The 18,948-nt window shown below is 44.2% G+C and overlaps 1 protein-coding gene across 1 annotated transcript in view; it reads right to left on the reverse strand.

Annotated features, from left to right (window-relative positions):
* The window catches only part of TBC1D9 (TBC1 domain family member 9), a 128,594-nt gene that overhangs the window by 15,498 nt on the left and 94,148 nt on the right, over positions 1–18,948 (reverse strand). The window contains exons 11-15 of the mRNA XM_027567405.1: positions 18,342–18,459; positions 16,905–17,190; positions 16,430–16,559; positions 3,785–3,883; positions 3,542–3,610 (exon numbers count right to left, since the gene is read on the reverse strand). Coding sequence (XP_027423206.1) covers positions 3,542–3,610; positions 3,785–3,883; positions 16,430–16,559; positions 16,905–17,190; positions 18,342–18,459 — 702 coding nt within the window. The remainder of the gene's footprint in view (positions 1–3,541; positions 3,611–3,784; positions 3,884–16,429; positions 16,560–16,904; positions 17,191–18,341; positions 18,460–18,948) is intronic.

Raw genomic sequence — 18,948 nt, forward strand, 5'->3', positions numbered from 1 at the left:
AGTATGCAGTCCCTCCTGTTTTGTGCATCTGAAAATAGCGCCAGGAAAATTATGAGCAGGAACCACTAGGGTGGAGGAGGACAGAGATCCAGCTAAAGGCTTCCTGTTTCTGTCCTTGGAAACAAGGCAGCCTTTTTATTCAGGAGGTCATATTGATTCTGGCAGAAACACATGCCCATTCTAGGAAGACCGCAAAGACGAAGCATCTAACAGAAAGGCCAGTAAGAAGCCTCCGGTCCCCCTAGGTAGAGGTTTACAGTTAGCGATGAATGGTAGGCTGGGGAGACAGAGGGGCATCCAAAGGGAGACTTTATTTTTACTTTATTTCCTGCTGTACTATTTCATTATACACATGTATAAACATTGCAATAGCAAAAAGCACTCTCACGCCAGATCGTTCCCCCTTGCCTAGGGGTTCTGAGAAGGAGTCAGTGGTGAGAGTGCAGTACTTCAGTGTTGTTCTTACTTAGAAAAGAGCAAAGAAGACCAGTGTCTTTGTCCTGTTTACTGGGAATTGTAGCTAATAATCCAGCAGAGAGAGGAGTGGGAGCAGCCAAGAGAGGAGGAAGGAGAGGTTTCTCAGGGCAGCTTCAGGAGAATAAAGGCAGTGTGTCAGGCCCACTAGGCTTGGGGGCTGCACTCACGTGTTGCTGGATGGTGCGGGGCTGGGTGGGGTGGAGTGGAGGAGCATGGTGATGGCGGTGGGGTTGGGGGAGGGAGGCAGAGGCTGAGGTTCGAGGGGTGCCCTGGGTGGAGCTGTACTCCGACGTGACGCCCAGCAGCCCCGTGGGTGGGAACGAGTTAGTGATATGGCCCCACAGGAAGGGTCCCCTTTTACTGGAGCTCCATCAGTGGATAAAAGTTATCCAAAGCACTGCCTCCTAACTAAAGCATCCATGTTCCTCTGGAACCGGCCCCGGGTGTGGAGCAGGCACATTCATGGTGCTCACAGCCATCAGGAAACAAGTCAAAGGGACTGTGTCCCTCTCCTTTGATGAGACCCCCTACTCCATCACCTGGGCACTACGGACCCAAGACTGAAAAAGGACTAATTTAGAAAGAGTTCAAATAAGGCCCAGGGGCCGTGAATCACATTTTCTCCCAAATCTGCCTCAGGGTGGCATTCTTTCACCTTTTTCTATCAAGTTTAGCCCAAAGCCCAAGGAGAAAACTGGGAAACAAATGTCGCTTTCCTTTGTATCTGAAGGAAATCCCCCAGAAATTGACTTTATAAAAGACTGAAGAGTCTGGCAGTGTGTCTGACACGGCAATTCCTCAATAAATGTTTGTTCAGGTGAACTGAAGCCAATGAAAAGTCTTCAAAAAACTCAAGAAAGAGTCCTTTTCTGAAGTCTTTGTCTTGGGTTGGCACCACCAACTCAGTGGACATGAGTTTGAGCAAACTTCGGGAGATAGTGAAGGACAGGGAAGCCTGGCATCCTGCAGTCCATGGGATTGCAAAGAGTTGGACACATCTGAGTAGCTGAACCGAACTGAGTACCCGAGAATCCTTTCCATCCCTGACACCAACCGAGGACATCAGGTTCTCTCTTGGGGCACTCAGAAGACTTGGGGAACTCCTGTTTGTCAACACACCTGAGGGCAGGGTTTTGGAGTGTAAGGAGAGCTTTCTTCAGGCAGTATCCTTGGTGTACAAACGACACACCTGGAACCTGGAGGTGCTCAGACCGCAGAGGGCAGGGGCACTGAAGAAGATACGGCTTCAGTGATCTCAGGAGCTTGGGCTTCTGCACAGCCCGCCCTGGTCTTGCTCTTCTGGTGTGCCCCACGTCAGCCTCCTCCTTTGAATGTCATAGCCCTCCCCATTGCCTCCAGCTGCCACTCCCCACTTCTGTGTAGTTGCCCTAAATCCTGGCCCTACCCGTCCCCCACCCCGACTCTGTGAAGCAGATTTTTCCCAGTCCTCAGTATCCTTCTAAAATCTGATCTCAGTTGGATCATTGTATTTTTTTCTTTCAATCCAAGTTGGATAATTGTATTTTTCCCTCTATGAAATGAAGAGGGACTCTTCTCTCCTTATGGAAAACCATATAATGGAGCAATGGGCACAGTGCTTTACATATCTGAATAAAGCATGAATGAGATGGCACACACTTAAGGCTGCACTGTTAAATGCTGAACGCAGCCTGCTGGGGGCGCTGTTGCCCATGCTGCTGGACTGCACAAAGCCATCAACCTCTCTGTGCCTGCCTCCGAAGCAGGCAAAATTGAACTAGACTGAAAACGGATCACTGAATCACCTATGTATTCAACACACATGTTTGGAACACCTATTGGGCAGGGACACGAAACTAGATACTAGAGAAACAGAAATAAATAAAACGGTGGTGCCTCCAGTAGCTAACAGGTTAAGTAGGAATATTAGCAAAAATATTCCCAGCTCTCACATTCTCTATTTGATCCTAAGATCTACTAGTGTCCAACTCAGATCTTTATGTCTGCCCTCTTCTGTTCGTTTCTATACTATCTTTGCCATCCTCAATTATCTTTAGTTCTGGAAATAAAAGGCTCTATAACAAACAAAAAACTAGCCAATTAGAGATTGTGATAAAATTGGTACCTGCTTAAAAGGCATCCTTTAAAAATTTTTCCTGGCAATTATTACATTTTTATCTATGATGTTGGTAATGATAGTTAAAAGTGCTTTTTTTTTCCCTAGAAGAAAAACAATTCTACATTGCTTCATTTAATGATACTATTTCCTTATTGATGATCAAGATTGGTGTGGGCTGACTTAGAAATACAAAATCATAGAAATTTAAACAACTAGGCTTTCCCTTAGACATTCAAGCAGCTTTATTCTTATTCCGGCTATGTATCTCCTTTTAAGGGTGCTTGAATATAGGTTAATAGAGGAAATTAAAATTTACAGTAGTTTCAGAGAGAATTTAAACTTGATTGCCATCATTCCAATGAGTATTATAAAGTAACACCCTATTTGCTTAAGTCCAAGGAAACAGTGAAAATACTACATGGGGAGGAAGAAGGCTAAAACACCAACTTAAATGAATTATATCTTTATTTTCCAATCTAAGTACTCTATTTTTATACTCTTTACTCCATCTTCCTATGTATGCCTGTTGACACTCATGCTATCCCTTCACAATTTAACAGAAAAATCTAGGAACTAGCTGAATTATTTAAGTGAACTCCTGGGCTTCCCTGGTGGCTCAGTGGTAACGAATTCACCTGCTGATGCAGGAGACATGGGTTCAGTCCCTGGTCCGGGAAGATCCCACATGTCTTGGAGAAGCTAAGCCTGTGGACCACAACTATTGGGCCTGTGCTCTAGAGCCTGGGAGCCGCACATACTGAAGTCCAAGTGCCCTAGAGCTCTTGCTTCATAAGAGAGGCCGACGCAAAGAAAGCCCATACGCCGCAACTAGAGAGCGGCCCCACCCCCCGCAACTAAAGCAAAGCCCACAAAGCGATGAAGACCCAGTGCAGCCAAAAATTAGGAAAAAAAAAAAGTGAACTCTTTCACTCCCTTGAATGTACATGAATTTTCTTTGAAACTCACCTTGAAAAGAGCATAAAGTTCTTCTAGTTCATCAATGGTAAAGGAAGTTTCGGTCACAATGGTTCGTACCTTATATAAAAAGAATAACACAATGACTTTCACAAACTCAAAAATATCATAATGGGAAACTTCCTGATTGTTTTCTTTTCAATCCGCTTAGTCTGTCAAGCAGGAATTGGAGTCAGTGGGAATACAAGGAAGGATGGGAACAGAAGGCCACATGCCATTTCTCAAAAGACTCACCACATTCCGTTTTGTAGTATCTTCCAGCGTCTGGATCACCTTTAGTCTCTGTTTAAATCTCATCTGCTCAATCAAATCTGCCCGGATAGTTCCAAATTTCTGGAAAAAAACAATACTGGTATTTCTGAGAAATCTGCTGAAGTCCTTGGTGTCATGTCTGCAGGACCGATGGAGACAAATCCTGACACCATGAGAAATTTCTTGCCAAATAACAGGGCTCTTAGACTATACCATCATTTACTGTATGTCCTTTGTTTATTTTGAAGCCATTTAACAATCTTAAATAAATAACAGAAAATTCTCATGCTTCTTAACATTGAAGTAAATCTCAGAGCCAAATGAGTCTTTCTCAAATCAAAAGTTCATATGGAAAAAAAAGTGAAAGTGTTGCTCAGTTGTGTTTGACTCGTTGTGACCTCATGGACTATAGCCCACCAGCTCCTGTCCATGGAATTCTCCACGCAAGAATACTGGAGTGGCTAGCCATTCCCTTCTCCAGGGGATTTTCCTGACCCACAGATTGAACCTGTGTCTCCTGCATTGCAGGCAGATTCTTTACCATCTGAATCACCAGGGAAGCCCAGTTCATAAGAAAGGAAAGGGTTAAGTAAGGCTATAGAGACCCTTTATGGATGAAATAAGGCTAACTACTCAACAGGGAGGTTGTAGGAAATGTTGGGAGTGTGGCTTCCTGTTCTGATCTCTAGTTCAATAGCATTTGTCTCTCAATGGCAGACACCCAGTACTAGCCACCTTTCACAACCCAAGAAGCCTAACATTGCCTGAATGTTTGGGGTGTTAGCACTGGGGAGAAGTCTTGGAGAGGAAATGCATATGACTTCCCTCTACATTCCTTTGCTACCTCTTATAAATCTATAATGATTTCAAAATAAAAGTGGTTTTGGAGGATTTGTTTTGTTTCTGGAAGTTATGGTGTAACATTTTACAACAGAAAAAGATGAAGCAATCTGAAAAGTAAGTGACAATCAGGGACCTGAGAAATTCCCTCTGAGTTTAAGAATACTATTGGCATATACAGAGAGCACTGACTTTTGAAATCATGCTTGTCACACAGACTGGAAGTTGGCTCATCAATACCCATATGTCTGTTCTCCCTGCATGTACAGAATTCAAAATTTCAGCCGAGCACCCAGATGCTCAGCAAAAGAATACATTTCCCAGCGTCCCCTGCAGCTTCTTGTGCTGGGTGACTAGATTCTGGCCAACAGGATGTGAGTAGAAGTGACGTTGTTCAGTTACTCGGTAGTGTCCGACTCTTTGTGACCCCACGGATTGCAGCACTCTAGGCTTCCCTGTCCTTCACTATCTCCTGGAGTTTGCTCATTGAGTTGATGATGCCATCCAACCACCTCATCCTCTGTCCCCCCGCTTCTCCTTCTGCCCTCAATCCTTCCCAGCATCAGGGTCTTTTCCAGTGAGTAAGCTCTTGAGTGCCCATTAAAGGAAAGAGACACACCCATCCTATCTCCTTCCTCTTTCCTCAAGAGTGGATTAGAAGGGGAGGGAGGTGGGAAGGAGGTTCAAGAGGGAGGGTACATATGTACACCTAAGGCTGATTCATGTTGATATTTGGCAGAAACCAACACAATTCTGTAAAGCGATTATCCTTCAATCAAAAAATAAATTAAAAAAAAGAGTGGATTAGAAAGAGCCTGGGCCCCTGATACCCAGTAATCCAAGTCTATGCACCAACCAGTAACACTGAAGAAGCTGAAGTTGATCGGTTCTATGAAGACCTACAAGACCTTTTAGAACTAACACCCAAAAAAGATGTCCTTTTCATTATAGGGGACTGGAATGCAAAAGTAGGAAGTCAAGAAACACCTGGAGTAACAGGCAAATTTGGCCTTGGAATATGGAATGAAGCAGGGCAAAGACTAATAGAGTTTTGCCAAGAAAATGCACTGGTCATAGCAAACACCCTCTTCCAACAACATAAGAGAAGACTCTACACATGGACATCACCAGATGGTCAACAAGGAAATCAGATTGATTATATTCTTTGCAGCCAAAGATGGAGAAGCTCTATACAACAAAAACAAAACCAGGAGCTGACTGTGGCTCAGATCATGAACTCCTCATTGCCAAATTCAGACTGAAATTGAAGAAAGTAGAGAAAACCACTAGACCATTTAGGTATGACCTAAATCAAATCCCTTATGATTATACAGTGGAAGTGACAAATAGATTTAAGGGACTAGATCTGATAGAGTGCCTGATGAACTATGGAATGAGGTTCGTGACATTGTACAGGAGACAGGGATCAAGACCATCCCCATGGAAAAGAAATACAAAAAAGCAAAATGGCTGTCTGGGGAGGTCTTACAAATAGCTGTGAAAAGAAGAGAAGTGAAAAGCAAAGGAGAAAAGGAAAGATATAAGCATCTGAATGCAGAGTTCCAAAGAATAGGAAGGAGAGATAAGAAAACCTTCTTCAGCGATCAATGCAAAGAAATAGAGGAAAACAATAGAATGGGAAAGACTAGAGATCTCTTCAAGAAAATTAGAGATACCAAGGGAACATTTCATGCAAAGATGGGTTCGATAAAGGACAGAAATGGTATGGACCTAACAGAAGCAGAAGATATTAAGAAGAGGTGGCAAGAATACACAGAAGAACTGTACAAAAAAGATCTTCACAACCCAGATAATCACGATGTGTGATCACTGACCTACAGCCAGACATACTGGAATGTGAAGTCAAGTGGGCCTTAGAAAGCATCACTACGAACAAAGCTAGTGGAGGTGATGGAATTCCAGTAGAGCTATTCCAAATCCTGAAAGATGATGCTGTGAAAGTGCTGCACTCAATATGCCAGCAAATTTGGAAAACTCAGCAGTGGCCACAGGACTGGAAAAGGTCAGTTTTTATTCCAATCCCAAAGAAAGGCAATGCCAAAATGCTCAAACTACTGCACAATTGCACTCATCTCACATGCTAGTAAAGTAATGCTCAAAATTCTCCAAGCCAGGCTTCAGCAATACATGAACCGTGAACTTCCAGATGTTCAAGCTGGTTTTAGAAAAGGCAGAGGAACAGAGATCAAATTGCCAACATCCACTGGATCATTGAAAAAGCAAGAGAGTTCCAGAAAAACATCTATTTCTGCTTTATTGACTATGCCAAAGCCTTTGACTGTGTGGAGCACAATAAACTGTGGAAAATTCTGAAAGAGATGGGAATACCAGACCACCTGACCTGCCTCTTGAGAAATCTGTATGCAGGTCAGGAGGCAACAGTTAGAACTGGACATGGAACAACAGACTGGTTTCAAATAGGAAAAGGAGTACGTCAAGGCTGTATATTGTCACCCTGTTTATTTAACTTATATGCAGAGTACATCATGAGAAATGCTGGACTGGAAGAAACACAAGCTGGAATCAAGATTGCCGGGAGAAATATCAATCACCTCATATATGCAGATGACACCACCCTTATGGCAGAAAGTGAAGAGGAACTACAAAGCCTCTTGATGAAAGTGAAAGTGGAGAGTGAAAAAGTTGGCTTAAAGCTCAACATTCAGAAAACGAAGATCATGGCATCTGGTCCCATCACTTCATGGGAACTAGATGGGGAAACAGTGGAAGCAGTGTCAGACTTTATTTTTTGGGGCTCCAAAATCACTGCAGATGGTGATTGCAGCCATGAAATTAAAAGACGCTTACTCCTTGGAAGAAAAGTTATGACCATCCTAGATAGCATATTCAAAAGCAGAGACATTACTTTGCCAACAAAGGTCCGTCTAGTCAAGGCTATGGTTTTTCCAGTAGTCATGTATGGATGTGAGAGTTGGACTGTGAAGAAGGCTGAGCACCGAAGAACTGATGCTTTTGAACTGTGGTGTTGGAGAAGACTCTTGAGAGTCCCTTGGACTGCAAGGAGATCCAACGAGTCCATTCTGAAGATCAGCCCTGGGATTTCTTTGGAAGGAATGATGCTAAAGCTGAAACTCCAGTACTTTGGCCACCTCATTCGAAGAGCTGACTCACTGGAAAAGCCTCTGATGCTGGGAGGGATTGGGGGCAGGAGGAGAAGGGGAGGACAGAGGATGAGATGGCTGGATGGCATCACTGACTCGAAGGACCTGAGTCTGAGTGAACTCCGGGAGTTGGTGATGGAGAGGGAGGCCTGGCATGCTGCGATTCATGGGGTTGCAAAGAGTCGGACATGACTGAGCGACTGAACTGAAAAGAACTGGGCCCCTGATGCCACTGAGCTCCACACCAGTCCTGAACTCCATAAGTAAACTCAAAGCAAGAGAAAATCGAATTTCTGTCTTAACTCTATTCTGGGGTCTATGGTTACAACAGCCAAACTTGTGTTCCAACAAACACAAGAGCTAAAACTTACAAACTGATTAAGTGCTCGGCATAAACTGCATGTTTTGTTTAAATTCCATTTAATTCCTTTCTCCTGGTTCTATTTATGCCTTACCGGCTACTCTTTTTCTGTCACATCGTCTCTATCTTGAATCCCTGGGGAGCTCCAGGGCTCAGTCTTTAGACCTCTACACATCCACATCCTAGGGACTCCCTTCACTGTTTGCGACCTCTATTGTTCACACCCTGGTCCAAACCACTGTTGTCTCTCTCAGAGGCTTAAAAAAAAAACACAGTGTGACGGTTGAGAGTTAAGTTTCACTGGGTACAAAATGAGGGCTATAGCCTGGGAGACAACATTTCAGATAGCGCTGAGAAACTGCTCCTAAGAGGTAGGGGGAAGGTCAGTATATTTCATTTCAGTGACGGGGGAGTACATGCAATCAAGCATATATTTTTTTGCAGAAAGTTTCTGCTAGTCTCACAAAGGTGATAAAGTCATGTGGAGCAGCCATCACCGTGATGGAATTTAGTGCTTTTCCAGATATGAGATGCATGAATTTGGCTCCTAAAATCAGCTCCTGAAAATATCTGACCTGTTTTGCCAGTTTCCCAGAGCACAGAGTGCCTCATTTCTGCCCTCCACCCTGAACTCCTTTCAAGTGTTGAAGGTCAGCAGCTGCAGCAGCTCACAATTTAATCCTTGCAGAGGCGGATGGCGTGTGTGTGTGTGTGTGTGTGTGTGTGTCCAACTCCTGTGGCCCCATAGACGGTAGCCCACCAGGCTCCTCTGTCTGTGGGATTCTCCAGGCAAGAATACTGGAGTGGGTTGCCATTTCCTCCACCAGGGATCTTCCTAACCCAGGGTTGAATGCACATCAGCTGCGTTGGCAGGGAGATTTTTTTTTTTTTTTTTTAACCACTAAGCCACCTGGGAAGTGGTTTTAGAAGTGGTCCTTCTAAAACCTGAGCCTTGACACTACTCTCTTGCTCACAACTCCAGAGTTCTCACAGCTCACTTGGAGTCAAATTCCAGGTCTCACCAATGATTCCAAGCCCTATACCCCTCCCCCTCCCTCAGCTACCTCTCTGGTCAGCTGCCAACACCTTTTCTCACCGCCACAGACACGGTGGCCTCTTATTGCTCCTCTTTACGAGGAGCAGTAATTATGGCAGTTCCACTGCCAGCCAGGGCCTGTGCAGCAGCCCCTTCTCTGCCTGGAAATCGTTTCCTTCGGACACAACTTGCTGGCTCCCCCAGGTCATTTGTGTCTCTGCTAGATGTCACTTCACAGACACACAAACCCAAGAGAAACAGCACGTGCCCACCCTTTTAACCTGCATTCTTTCTTACTTGACTCTGCCATGGCCTGCCTCTCATCCCTCACTATGAGGGCACAGACTGTGTCCTCCAGAATGGAGGACAGATACTGATTCTAAGCAAGTGCTCAACAGGTATTTACTGGACACACTGAATCCTGGGGATAATTTCAGGAAGTAAATGCTCTTCCTTGCTCCATTTCAGAGACGAGGGAACAGAAGCTTAACAAAAATCATCAACTTGCCCAAGTTCATGGAGCTGTGGTGGTAAAGCCCAGTTTGAACACAGGCTGTCTGATTCTAGAATCTGTACCCTTGGAAGAATCGCCAGGGGTTCATCTCCCTGACTTGCTGCAGAGAACAGTCAGTGTTCAATAAGGTCTTGAGTTGCCAGATTCAGTGAATAAAATATAGGAGATACAGGATGTCCAGTTAAACCTTTAACTCAGATAAACAAGAGTGATCATTTCAGTATGTCCCACGCAATGTCAGTCTTTTCTGTATCTTATCTGACAACACCAGAAATGGCATCTCTCTACAGGTTGTTCCACATGGTGGACTCTGAACCATATAATTGATAATTTCCCCAAATTGGAGTCAACAGTGAAAAACCCTACCCTTCTAATGCTTTCTATTTCTATCTATTCAGTATGTTTTTCCTGTTTTGAATGAGAATTGCCTTTCGACTCAGGTGTTCCTTCCCTATAGTTAAGAGTATACTGACATCTTAGAACTTAGACCAGTTACTTAGAACTTTCATCACTTAATATAATTGGACGGTCTTGATCTACAAATGCAGGGTTTATGGATGAATTTTCCCATCTCCAGAGAAGTGTCTTCTCCAGACCAAGTCAGAATCCTCTCCACTCTAAAGAAAGATATGGCAATGACCGCCACTTAGAAGTCAGAATTCACAAGTTGTTAGTAGGAGCTGCCACTAGTGATGAAAAATGTCATACTTAATTCACTCTGGGTTAAGTCCTCAGGTGGGATTAAAACTCCCAAGAAAGGTAACTGTTTTGATCCTCACAGAAGAATGGAAAGCATCCTCTACAGAGCTCACGCTGAGGATGGAGGGGTGGGTTTACCTCAAACCAGGACACAGTGTGCTTTTGATCAACCAAGAGACATTACCTATGAGACAGAAGGAAACTATTCTTGCACTGCAACTGGCAGGGACATTAACGATGACATGTCATTGGTCATCCTTACAGTAACCTTGTGAGTTAGTACTGTTACTTCCCTGTCAGATGAGAAAACTGAGGTTCAGAGAGGTTCTATGAGCTACCCAGAGTCCCACAGGGGCTGCACTGCAATTTAAGGTTCAGTCATTGGTTTTATAACTCCACCACCTACTTTTCCAGCATTCTAGAAAAGGGTTCCAGATAGGTTCTTCTTTGTCTTTGGGTAGAAGAGAACGTAAATTTTGGAGCTAGACAAAATTTGATTCAAATTCATTTTCTTTTACTAATTATCTGTGTGACTTTGGGCAATTCAGTCAAGTCTTCTGAATCATAGTTTCTTCCTCTGCACAAGGAGACCCCAAAACTGTCCTTGTAGATTGCCCTTAGAGATAAAGATACATTAATATAAAGTACTGGTAACAGTAACTCACAGTAAACATTGGCTTGGTGATCTCTACAAATTGCTAAAAAACAAGTTGGGTTTCTCAGGTGGCTTAGTGGTAAAAAATCCACCTGCCGGTGCAGGAGGCACAGGTTCTATCCTTGGGTTAGGAAGATCCCCCCTGGAGAAGGAAAGGGCAACCCACTCCAGTATCCTTGCTTGGAAAATCCCATGGACAGAGGGGCCTGGCGGGCTACAGTCTACGGGGTCGGACATGCTTTAGTGACTAAACAACAAAAAGAGTTACTTCCCCTAAGCCTGACCTTCAAAGAGCCCTCTATATTTTATATTTAATTAATATCTGTTCCTTAACTAGAAATGGACCTTGCAGTTTGCCAGGCAGGTCCAGGGACTGGCCATAATCAGACACAATGGAATACATATAATGGCCCTTCCATCAGGAGCAAACAGTCCCAACCTAAAAGGAAACCATAAACTCCCAAGTTCCTGCCTAGCTATTTCCAGAGGATTGCTAAAGGAAAATGGGTTATGAGGAGGACTGGGCCGTGATCTCCTCTCCTCTGCCCCTTCGCCTTTTTGGAGGGGCTCTGACAGAATGAAATTCTGAAAAGAGCAGACAAACAATGGCTGAGTAGATCCTCTCTCTTTCCAGTGGCTGTTGGGTGCCTTGCAAATCAATTAGTGGTTTCAAGACTTCCCACTAACCAGCCTCTACTGGCCCCACTGACCTCATGTCCATATGTACACCTACAAAGTCCATCCACATTCTATCCAGACACACCCCTTGGCTCTGGCTTTAATGCTGGGGAGCTCGTGTTTGCCTCCTGCTTCTGCCACTTTCTGTGTGCCTTGGGAGAACTGACTCAATCTCTCTCAACGTACATTTTAACCTTAAAATGTGTGAACATGGACCTAGTGGGGCTATCGATGAAGCACCTGGCACCTGTCCCACACGAGGTGGGTTCTCCATGAGTGACAGCTGTTATCACCAAAATTAATAAGCCCAACACATTAATCTGACCTTTCAAACTGTCTGTCCTTCTGCAAAAACTCCTCCTCGTGTTTGATCAGCCACCTCCTTTCCCCACCGCAGCTCAGTTCAGTCTCTCAGTCACGTCCCAAGAGTCTCAGACTCTTGGCAACCCCATGGACTGCAGCATGCCAGTCTTCCCTGTCCATCACCAACTCCTGGAGCTTGCCCAAACTCATGTTCATTGAGTTGGTGATGCCATCCAACCACCTCATCCTCTGTCATCCCCTTGCTTAACATTTCTCAAATGCTCTGGGTGGGCTATCTTGAACATGAAGAAACTCTGAGGTGCTCCCATGCCTGCCATAAGTCTGCTATTAATGTGCTCTCTGTCTTCCAGGAGGCTCATCGCAGTCTATGGATTAAACCTGAAGGCTGGGGCTTTATCTACCATGTCTGTGTGTCTAACAAAATGGCACACAGGGCCCAAACAGAAGAAAATTGTCTCTCAAACTGGGAGAACTTCACGATGCGTGAGATTTCTGCTATGAGGCATTTATGAAGACAGTTATCACATCTACTCATCAGGAGAAAGGTGATCGACCTGCAGCATCCTGGGATCTCAAGGCTGAACGTGCTTTCGGTATTCTTCCTACTTATCTATTTTCCTGGCTAACTATCCTGAAGCACAGAAAGCAAGGAGTCACCTGCTTCAGAACACTGTTGTCTGTCGTATAACCGGGTTAAAATCCACCTGGGCGTCTAGTGGCCCCATTCTGCATCTAGGGCAGTGACTCTCAGCCCCCACCGGGCTCCAGAATCACCTGGGAACTTTTGAAAAATATTTCTTCTCAGGTGTCATACCAAGATACAAAGGTAACTGGTCTAGAAGGGAGCCTAAGAATTTATATTTTTAAAAGCTTGGCTTAAAAAAAATTTTTTTAAGGGATTTGAATGCTCAGGCAGAATTGAGGACCACTGAAAGAGATGGGAATACCAGACCACCTGACCTGCCTCTTGAGAAATCTGTATGCAGGTCAGGAGGCAACAGTTAGAACTGGACATGGAACAACAGACTGGTTTCAAATAGGAAAAGGAGTTCGTCAAGGCTGTATATTCTCACCCTGCTTATTTAACTTATATGCAGAGTACATCATGAGAAATGCTGGACTGGAAGAAGCACAAGCTGGAATCAAGATTGCCAGGAGAAATATCAATAACCTCAGATATGCAGATGACACCACCCTTATGGCAGAAAGTGAAGAGGAACTCAAAAGCCTCTTGATGAAAGTGAAAGAGGAGAGTGAAAAAGTTGGCTTAAAGCTCAACATTCAGAAAACGAAGATCATGGCATCTGGTCCCATCACTTCATGGGAACTAGATGGGGAAACAGTGGAAGCAGTGTCAGACTTTATTCTTTTGGGGCTCCAAAATCACTGCAGATGGTGACTGCAGCCATGAAATTAAAAGACACTTACTCCTTGGAAGAAAAGTTATAACCAACCTAGATAGTATATTCAAAAGCAGAGACATTACTTTGCCAACAAAGGTCCGTCTAGTCAAGGCTATGGTTTTTCCTGTGGTCACGTATGGATGTGAGAGTTGGACTGTGAAGAAGGCTGAGTGCCGAAGAATTGATGCTTTTGAACTGTGGTGTTGGAGAAGACTTGAGAGTCCCTTGGACTGCAAGGAGATCCAACCAGTCCATTCTGAAGGATATTAGCCCTGGGATTTCTTTGGAAGGAATGATGCTAAAGCTGAAACTCCAGTATTTTGGCCACCTCATGAGAAGAGTTGACTCACTGGAAAAGACTGATGCTGGGGGGATTGGGGGCAGGAGGAGAAGGGAACGACAGAGGATGAGATGGCTGGATGGCATCACTGACTCGACGGACGTGAGTCTGAGTGAACTCCGGGAGTCGATGATAGACAGGGAGGCCTGGCGTGCTGCGGTTCATGGGGTCGCAAAGAGTGGGACACGACTGAGCGACTGAACTGAACTGAATCTAATAGGAGATGGAAAAACAAAAAAGGAAAGGCAAGACTTTGCGGTGCTGTCTTTAGGATGACCTATTAAGGTAATGGGGATTTCCCAGGTGGCACTAGTGGTAAATTACCCTCCTGCCAATGCAGGAGACCTAAGAGACGTGAGCTCAATCCCTGAGTTGGGGAGATCCCCTGGAGGAGGGCATGGCAACCCACTCCAGTATTCTTGCCAGGAGAATCTCAAGGACAGAGGAGGCCGGCGGGCTACAATCCATGCGATTTCACAGACTCAGACATGACTAAAGCGACTTGGCAAGTGCACACAGATAAGGCATTGGGAAGGCACTGGAGGCTTATTAGTAGGGCAGTGCCACTAAGCAGAGAAAACAAAAAGCAAACCATTGTGCATTGAAAGAGCAGGTGATGTAGGCATTGGTAAAAATAAACAAGGTTGTCTTCCCAGGCAGAGGAAGGAAACTATGGGTGTGTCCTGAGATAGGGCTCTTGGCAGCCTGAGGGGCGCCATCAGGGACCAGACAGACAGGAAGGAAAAGGACACCAGCTCTGGTCTTGCTTCCATCTCCACTCCTTCCCATTAAAACGGGCCACGTGCTGACCTCAGCAAGACCTTAGCTTATCTGTTGTGAAGAACAAAGCTGAGTTTCTACATACCAAGCTTTATTACTTGGGTCTAGAATTCTCTTCACAATAAAGGTTTCGGGGGATGCCTTTAGAAAAACAACCCACAGCTATAATAATAACTATTGCTGTCAGTCACATGAGCTCTTTTTCTGGAAAAATAATCTTTCAACATTTCTGATGGAGGACTGTTAAAAGTCCTGGGGCAGTGATTTTTTTAAAAAATGCATTATGATAATAACCAGTTTTGGAGACAGTGAAGTGAAACAGACATTCTTAACCTCTACTAGTGAAAATTTAAATCAGGAAAATCTATACAGAAACTGCACAGGGTGTGCCAGGAGCTTGGAAATAATTCATACTTTTTGATCTACTACTGGAAATCTATTCCTAAGAACGGACTCTAAGAAAAAAGTCAGAGATGTATTATTTGTGTAGAAACTTTTATATAATATATAGTATCATACATATTATATACACATAATAATACCATACAAATTTGCCAATATGCTACTGAAAATTTGGAAGCAACCTAAGTAAATATCCAACGGAAGGGACCAGCTAAATAAGTCTTGGCACCCCATTAAAGCAGAATACTAACAATCTATGAAAACCTGCGAACAAACAATATATTAAATATCAGAGAATGTTCATCATGTATTTTAAGTAAAAAACGGAAAGTTACAAAGCACTTTTAAGCAGATACTTGTACTTAAGTATAAATTGCAAATATGAAAACATACTGGAGGGAGATAAGGTGAGATGCTCACAGGATACAGTTTTTCTTTCACATGTGTTCAGTCTCTACATTATTTTACAATAAGCCTGCGTTACTTTTATGATACTAAAAACATACCCCAAATGTTTTCTTTTTAATATGTATGGAGTGCTAACAAAAATTTTCTGAAATAATAAACTATCAGCCTTTCTTCTATTTTGAGTTAAGGGCACACATTTCTGAAAAGGTGTCTGGATCCATACCAATTTTTTTTAAAAGCACCTATTTTTTTTTTTTTTTTTCTCTTTAAGAGAGATTTTCTGACCTCAGCCAGAGGTCACCATCTCTCCAGTATACAGGCTGCTGCTAGCTGGAATGCTGACAATCACCAGGTACATGATCCCAAAACATCTGGAGAGGGCCTGGTGTGCTCAGCGAAACATTCACACTCTTCCTTAATGATCAGGAAATGAACAAACCACAAGTATTATGGGTCCTGAGCCCTGGAATGCCAAAAACCACAAGTGCTATGAGGTACCCAGCGCCACTGGCTCTTTTGTGGATTCAGGACCAGATCTGGGGTCATTGTGGACCGGAACATACCTTCCCCAACCCGGGTCGAGCAATCTGAGAGGAGTCCCAGGAGTCTGGTTCTTCTCAGGAGGCGAGAGTATCCTATGCATCCCCCACATAAGAGGACTGGCTCGTCTGCTTCCCAGGAGACCCAAGGACTTGGCATGAGCACAGGAGGGTCAACCTCCCCATGCTTGCTTTCAACAGCCCCTCCTCAACCCACCCAGAGCTGAAATCGAGCTGCTGCTTGATCAGCCTACGAGGTGGGCAAAGCCAAGAGTCGGAGGCCTGAGCGGGTCACGCAACTGCTCCGTGGTGTTTGGCCCATTCATTCGGTGGCCCTCTCTGGAGCTCGAAGCTGTCAGCTGGTGGGGAGCTGCTTGCTTCGACAACCAGTTCTCAGAACCAGGAGGGAAGCAGGGACACCCTGGGTTAGCAACGGAAGCATGTGGCACACATCCAGCGGAGGCCCTCTGAGCACGCAGAGTGTTGTGAGCCCAGGCAGACCTACCTCATAGGAAGTTCTGATGAGTCTGAAAATGTCAACCTCAGGATAGGGCTCCACGTCATCACTGAGCAGGGAGTGGAGGTGAGGGATGGGGGGCAGCGTGCTGTCTTTATTGGTCACGCTGTCCAAATACCTGAAGAAGAAAGGAATCCGGAGTCACTGGGAGGCGAATCCAGAATTCTCTGTTTACAGCTGTCCACCTATTTTCTGCAAACTCTGCATATCAGAAGACTAGAATTTCCTTAAGAGTGAATGAAAATCCCTTCACTTCTTTTTAAAATTTTATTATTATTTTTAAACTGAAGTATAGTTAATCGTCTTTACTTCCAAAGACAAAGAATAATAATAATAAAAAAAAAAATCCTCAATCACACAGAGAAGTGGGTCCTATGATAACCATCAGGGCATATAAGACTCACAGAACCAAGGAGAAAGGCAGATGGAAGGTACAGATAAGAAAGCCCAGGGTGAGAAATACCTTCCCAAAACGGTCATAGCCTCCCCGTCGTCCTTGCAGTTCAAAAGCTTGTCTACGTTTGCATCGAGCACAGCCAGGGCCAACTGGAATATCACTTTGATTCCTTCATAGAAGAAACAGTCGACAACCACCACTGCGCTCTCAAAGGGCATCACGCTGAGAAAAAGGGTGAGGAACCAGGACAGGGAGATGGTGGAGATCACACCCAGGTCCTGCATGCAGTCATACAGCTGCGGGACATAGTCCCGGGCCAGCTCCTCGAAGACACCCTGGTCCACCAGCGCACCTGCAGCGGGGCAGATGCAAAAGGTCACGCGTTAACCAACAGCACCTTCTCACAAATGAACCCAAGCCACTAGCTTGGCGAAAATAATCCAGTTGACAACTGCTACTGAGACAGAACTCTAATTGCTACGTTACTAGACGAAGGTATCAGCACAACCAAGTCACCAGATGAGTTCTGACTGCATCTTCTCTTTCTGGGGCCTTCCTCCCCTGCTTCTTGATCATAAAAGAGCAATAACATCACGCCTCTAAGAGCTGTGGAAAAGGTCAACTTACGAGATTTCCCTGACACACAATTATTTTGCTGGCAACATGATGTTTGGCTAGGCATGAAATATACATCTAAGTAGGTTCATTTCTTGGCAAACTCTTAAAGAAAAAAACCACTCTTCTGGATGCTTGGTCCCCATAAAGGAATTGTTTCTTTAAATAACTGTTTGGTTCCCCCCAACCCCCACCCCCGCAAAGTATAAGCATTCCAGCTGTACACATTCATGATCAACTTCCTGACGTTTCTGGAGAGTATTTCCAATCAATCAAGTTACTGTGCAAAAGTTTAGAAATGAAGACAGAACATAAGAGGAGAGCATAAAGTACACCTTTTGCTATACTAGCAATGAAAAGCTTGTCTTGCTAAAATGAATGTCTAACACTGGAGGGGATTATGCAGAGAGACACCAATAATTTATTTAAATGCTCACCATCGCTGGTGAGCGATGAACTGGTGAAACCAGTTCTGAAAAATACCTTAGAAACTGAGCTCTGAATATATTTTTATATGCTATTCTGCCCACTCCTTTTCTGAATCCTTCTGCTTTCCACAGATTCCAAGCTCTTCATGAAAGTACTATTAAACCTTTGGGGACTGGTGATCTGTGTGCCTGGTGTAGCTCTCACATGCCACAGACACCCACATTGAGTGTTTTCTAAGCAGTGAGACGTATATTCTTTCCATGGGGAGAAGCTCCACGGTGCTCCTTTGTGTACAATCCATACTGATCCAAGCCCTCTTATTCCCATTTTGGGAAACTGGAGTTGTCTGACACTCTTTTGGCTGATAGTGACTGGAAATGGGGTTACAGCTGGTTTCCTGGTTCTAGAAACATTTTCCTGATGAGATAAGGGTTATAAATTAATTGCATCCTCACGTACCAACCACCCTGGTGTTGTAGTAATCAGGGAGCATGCGTTCACACAAAGCCACCAGCAGCCAGAAAGCTTCCTCCTCTTTGGCATAAAGCAGCAGCACCGATGTGACAATGTTCATGGCCTAAAGGGATGAAAGAAGATGTCATCAGATACATTTAAAACACATCAGACACATTTTAACATATGAGCACCTTTGTTAACCTGAGAAACGACTGAGTTAGTCCCAAAGGAGCCAGCAGACTTTTTCCACAAAAGAACAGATAATAAACGTGTAAAGGCTTTACATACACACATTCTTCTGGGTTTTGTTTTGTTTACAACTTTTAAAAAATGTAAAAACCCTTAGAGCTTCACCCTGCTAAGTGTTTTGCTTTTGTTTGTTGTTTTGTGTGTGTGTGTGTGTGTGTGTTTTTGCCTGTTAACTGTTAAGGGCTCCATGAACACCAATATGCACCAAGGACCTCATTTAATATGCACCAGATCCTCATTCAAAAACTATGTTCAAAGCCTATTTGACAAAGCTTTCAACCTATTAGTCTCAGTGTTTGTAATCCTTAATCTGGTGAGGTGAATATTTCCCTTTTAATCTTCCGTAATTGTTTCTATCACC

The sequence above is a fragment of the Bos indicus x Bos taurus genome, chromosome 17, assembly GCF_003369695.1.
Source record: "Bos indicus x Bos taurus breed Angus x Brahman F1 hybrid chromosome 17, Bos_hybrid_MaternalHap_v2.0, whole genome shotgun sequence".
NCBI lineage: Eukaryota > Metazoa > Chordata > Mammalia > Artiodactyla > Bovidae > Bos > Bos indicus x Bos taurus.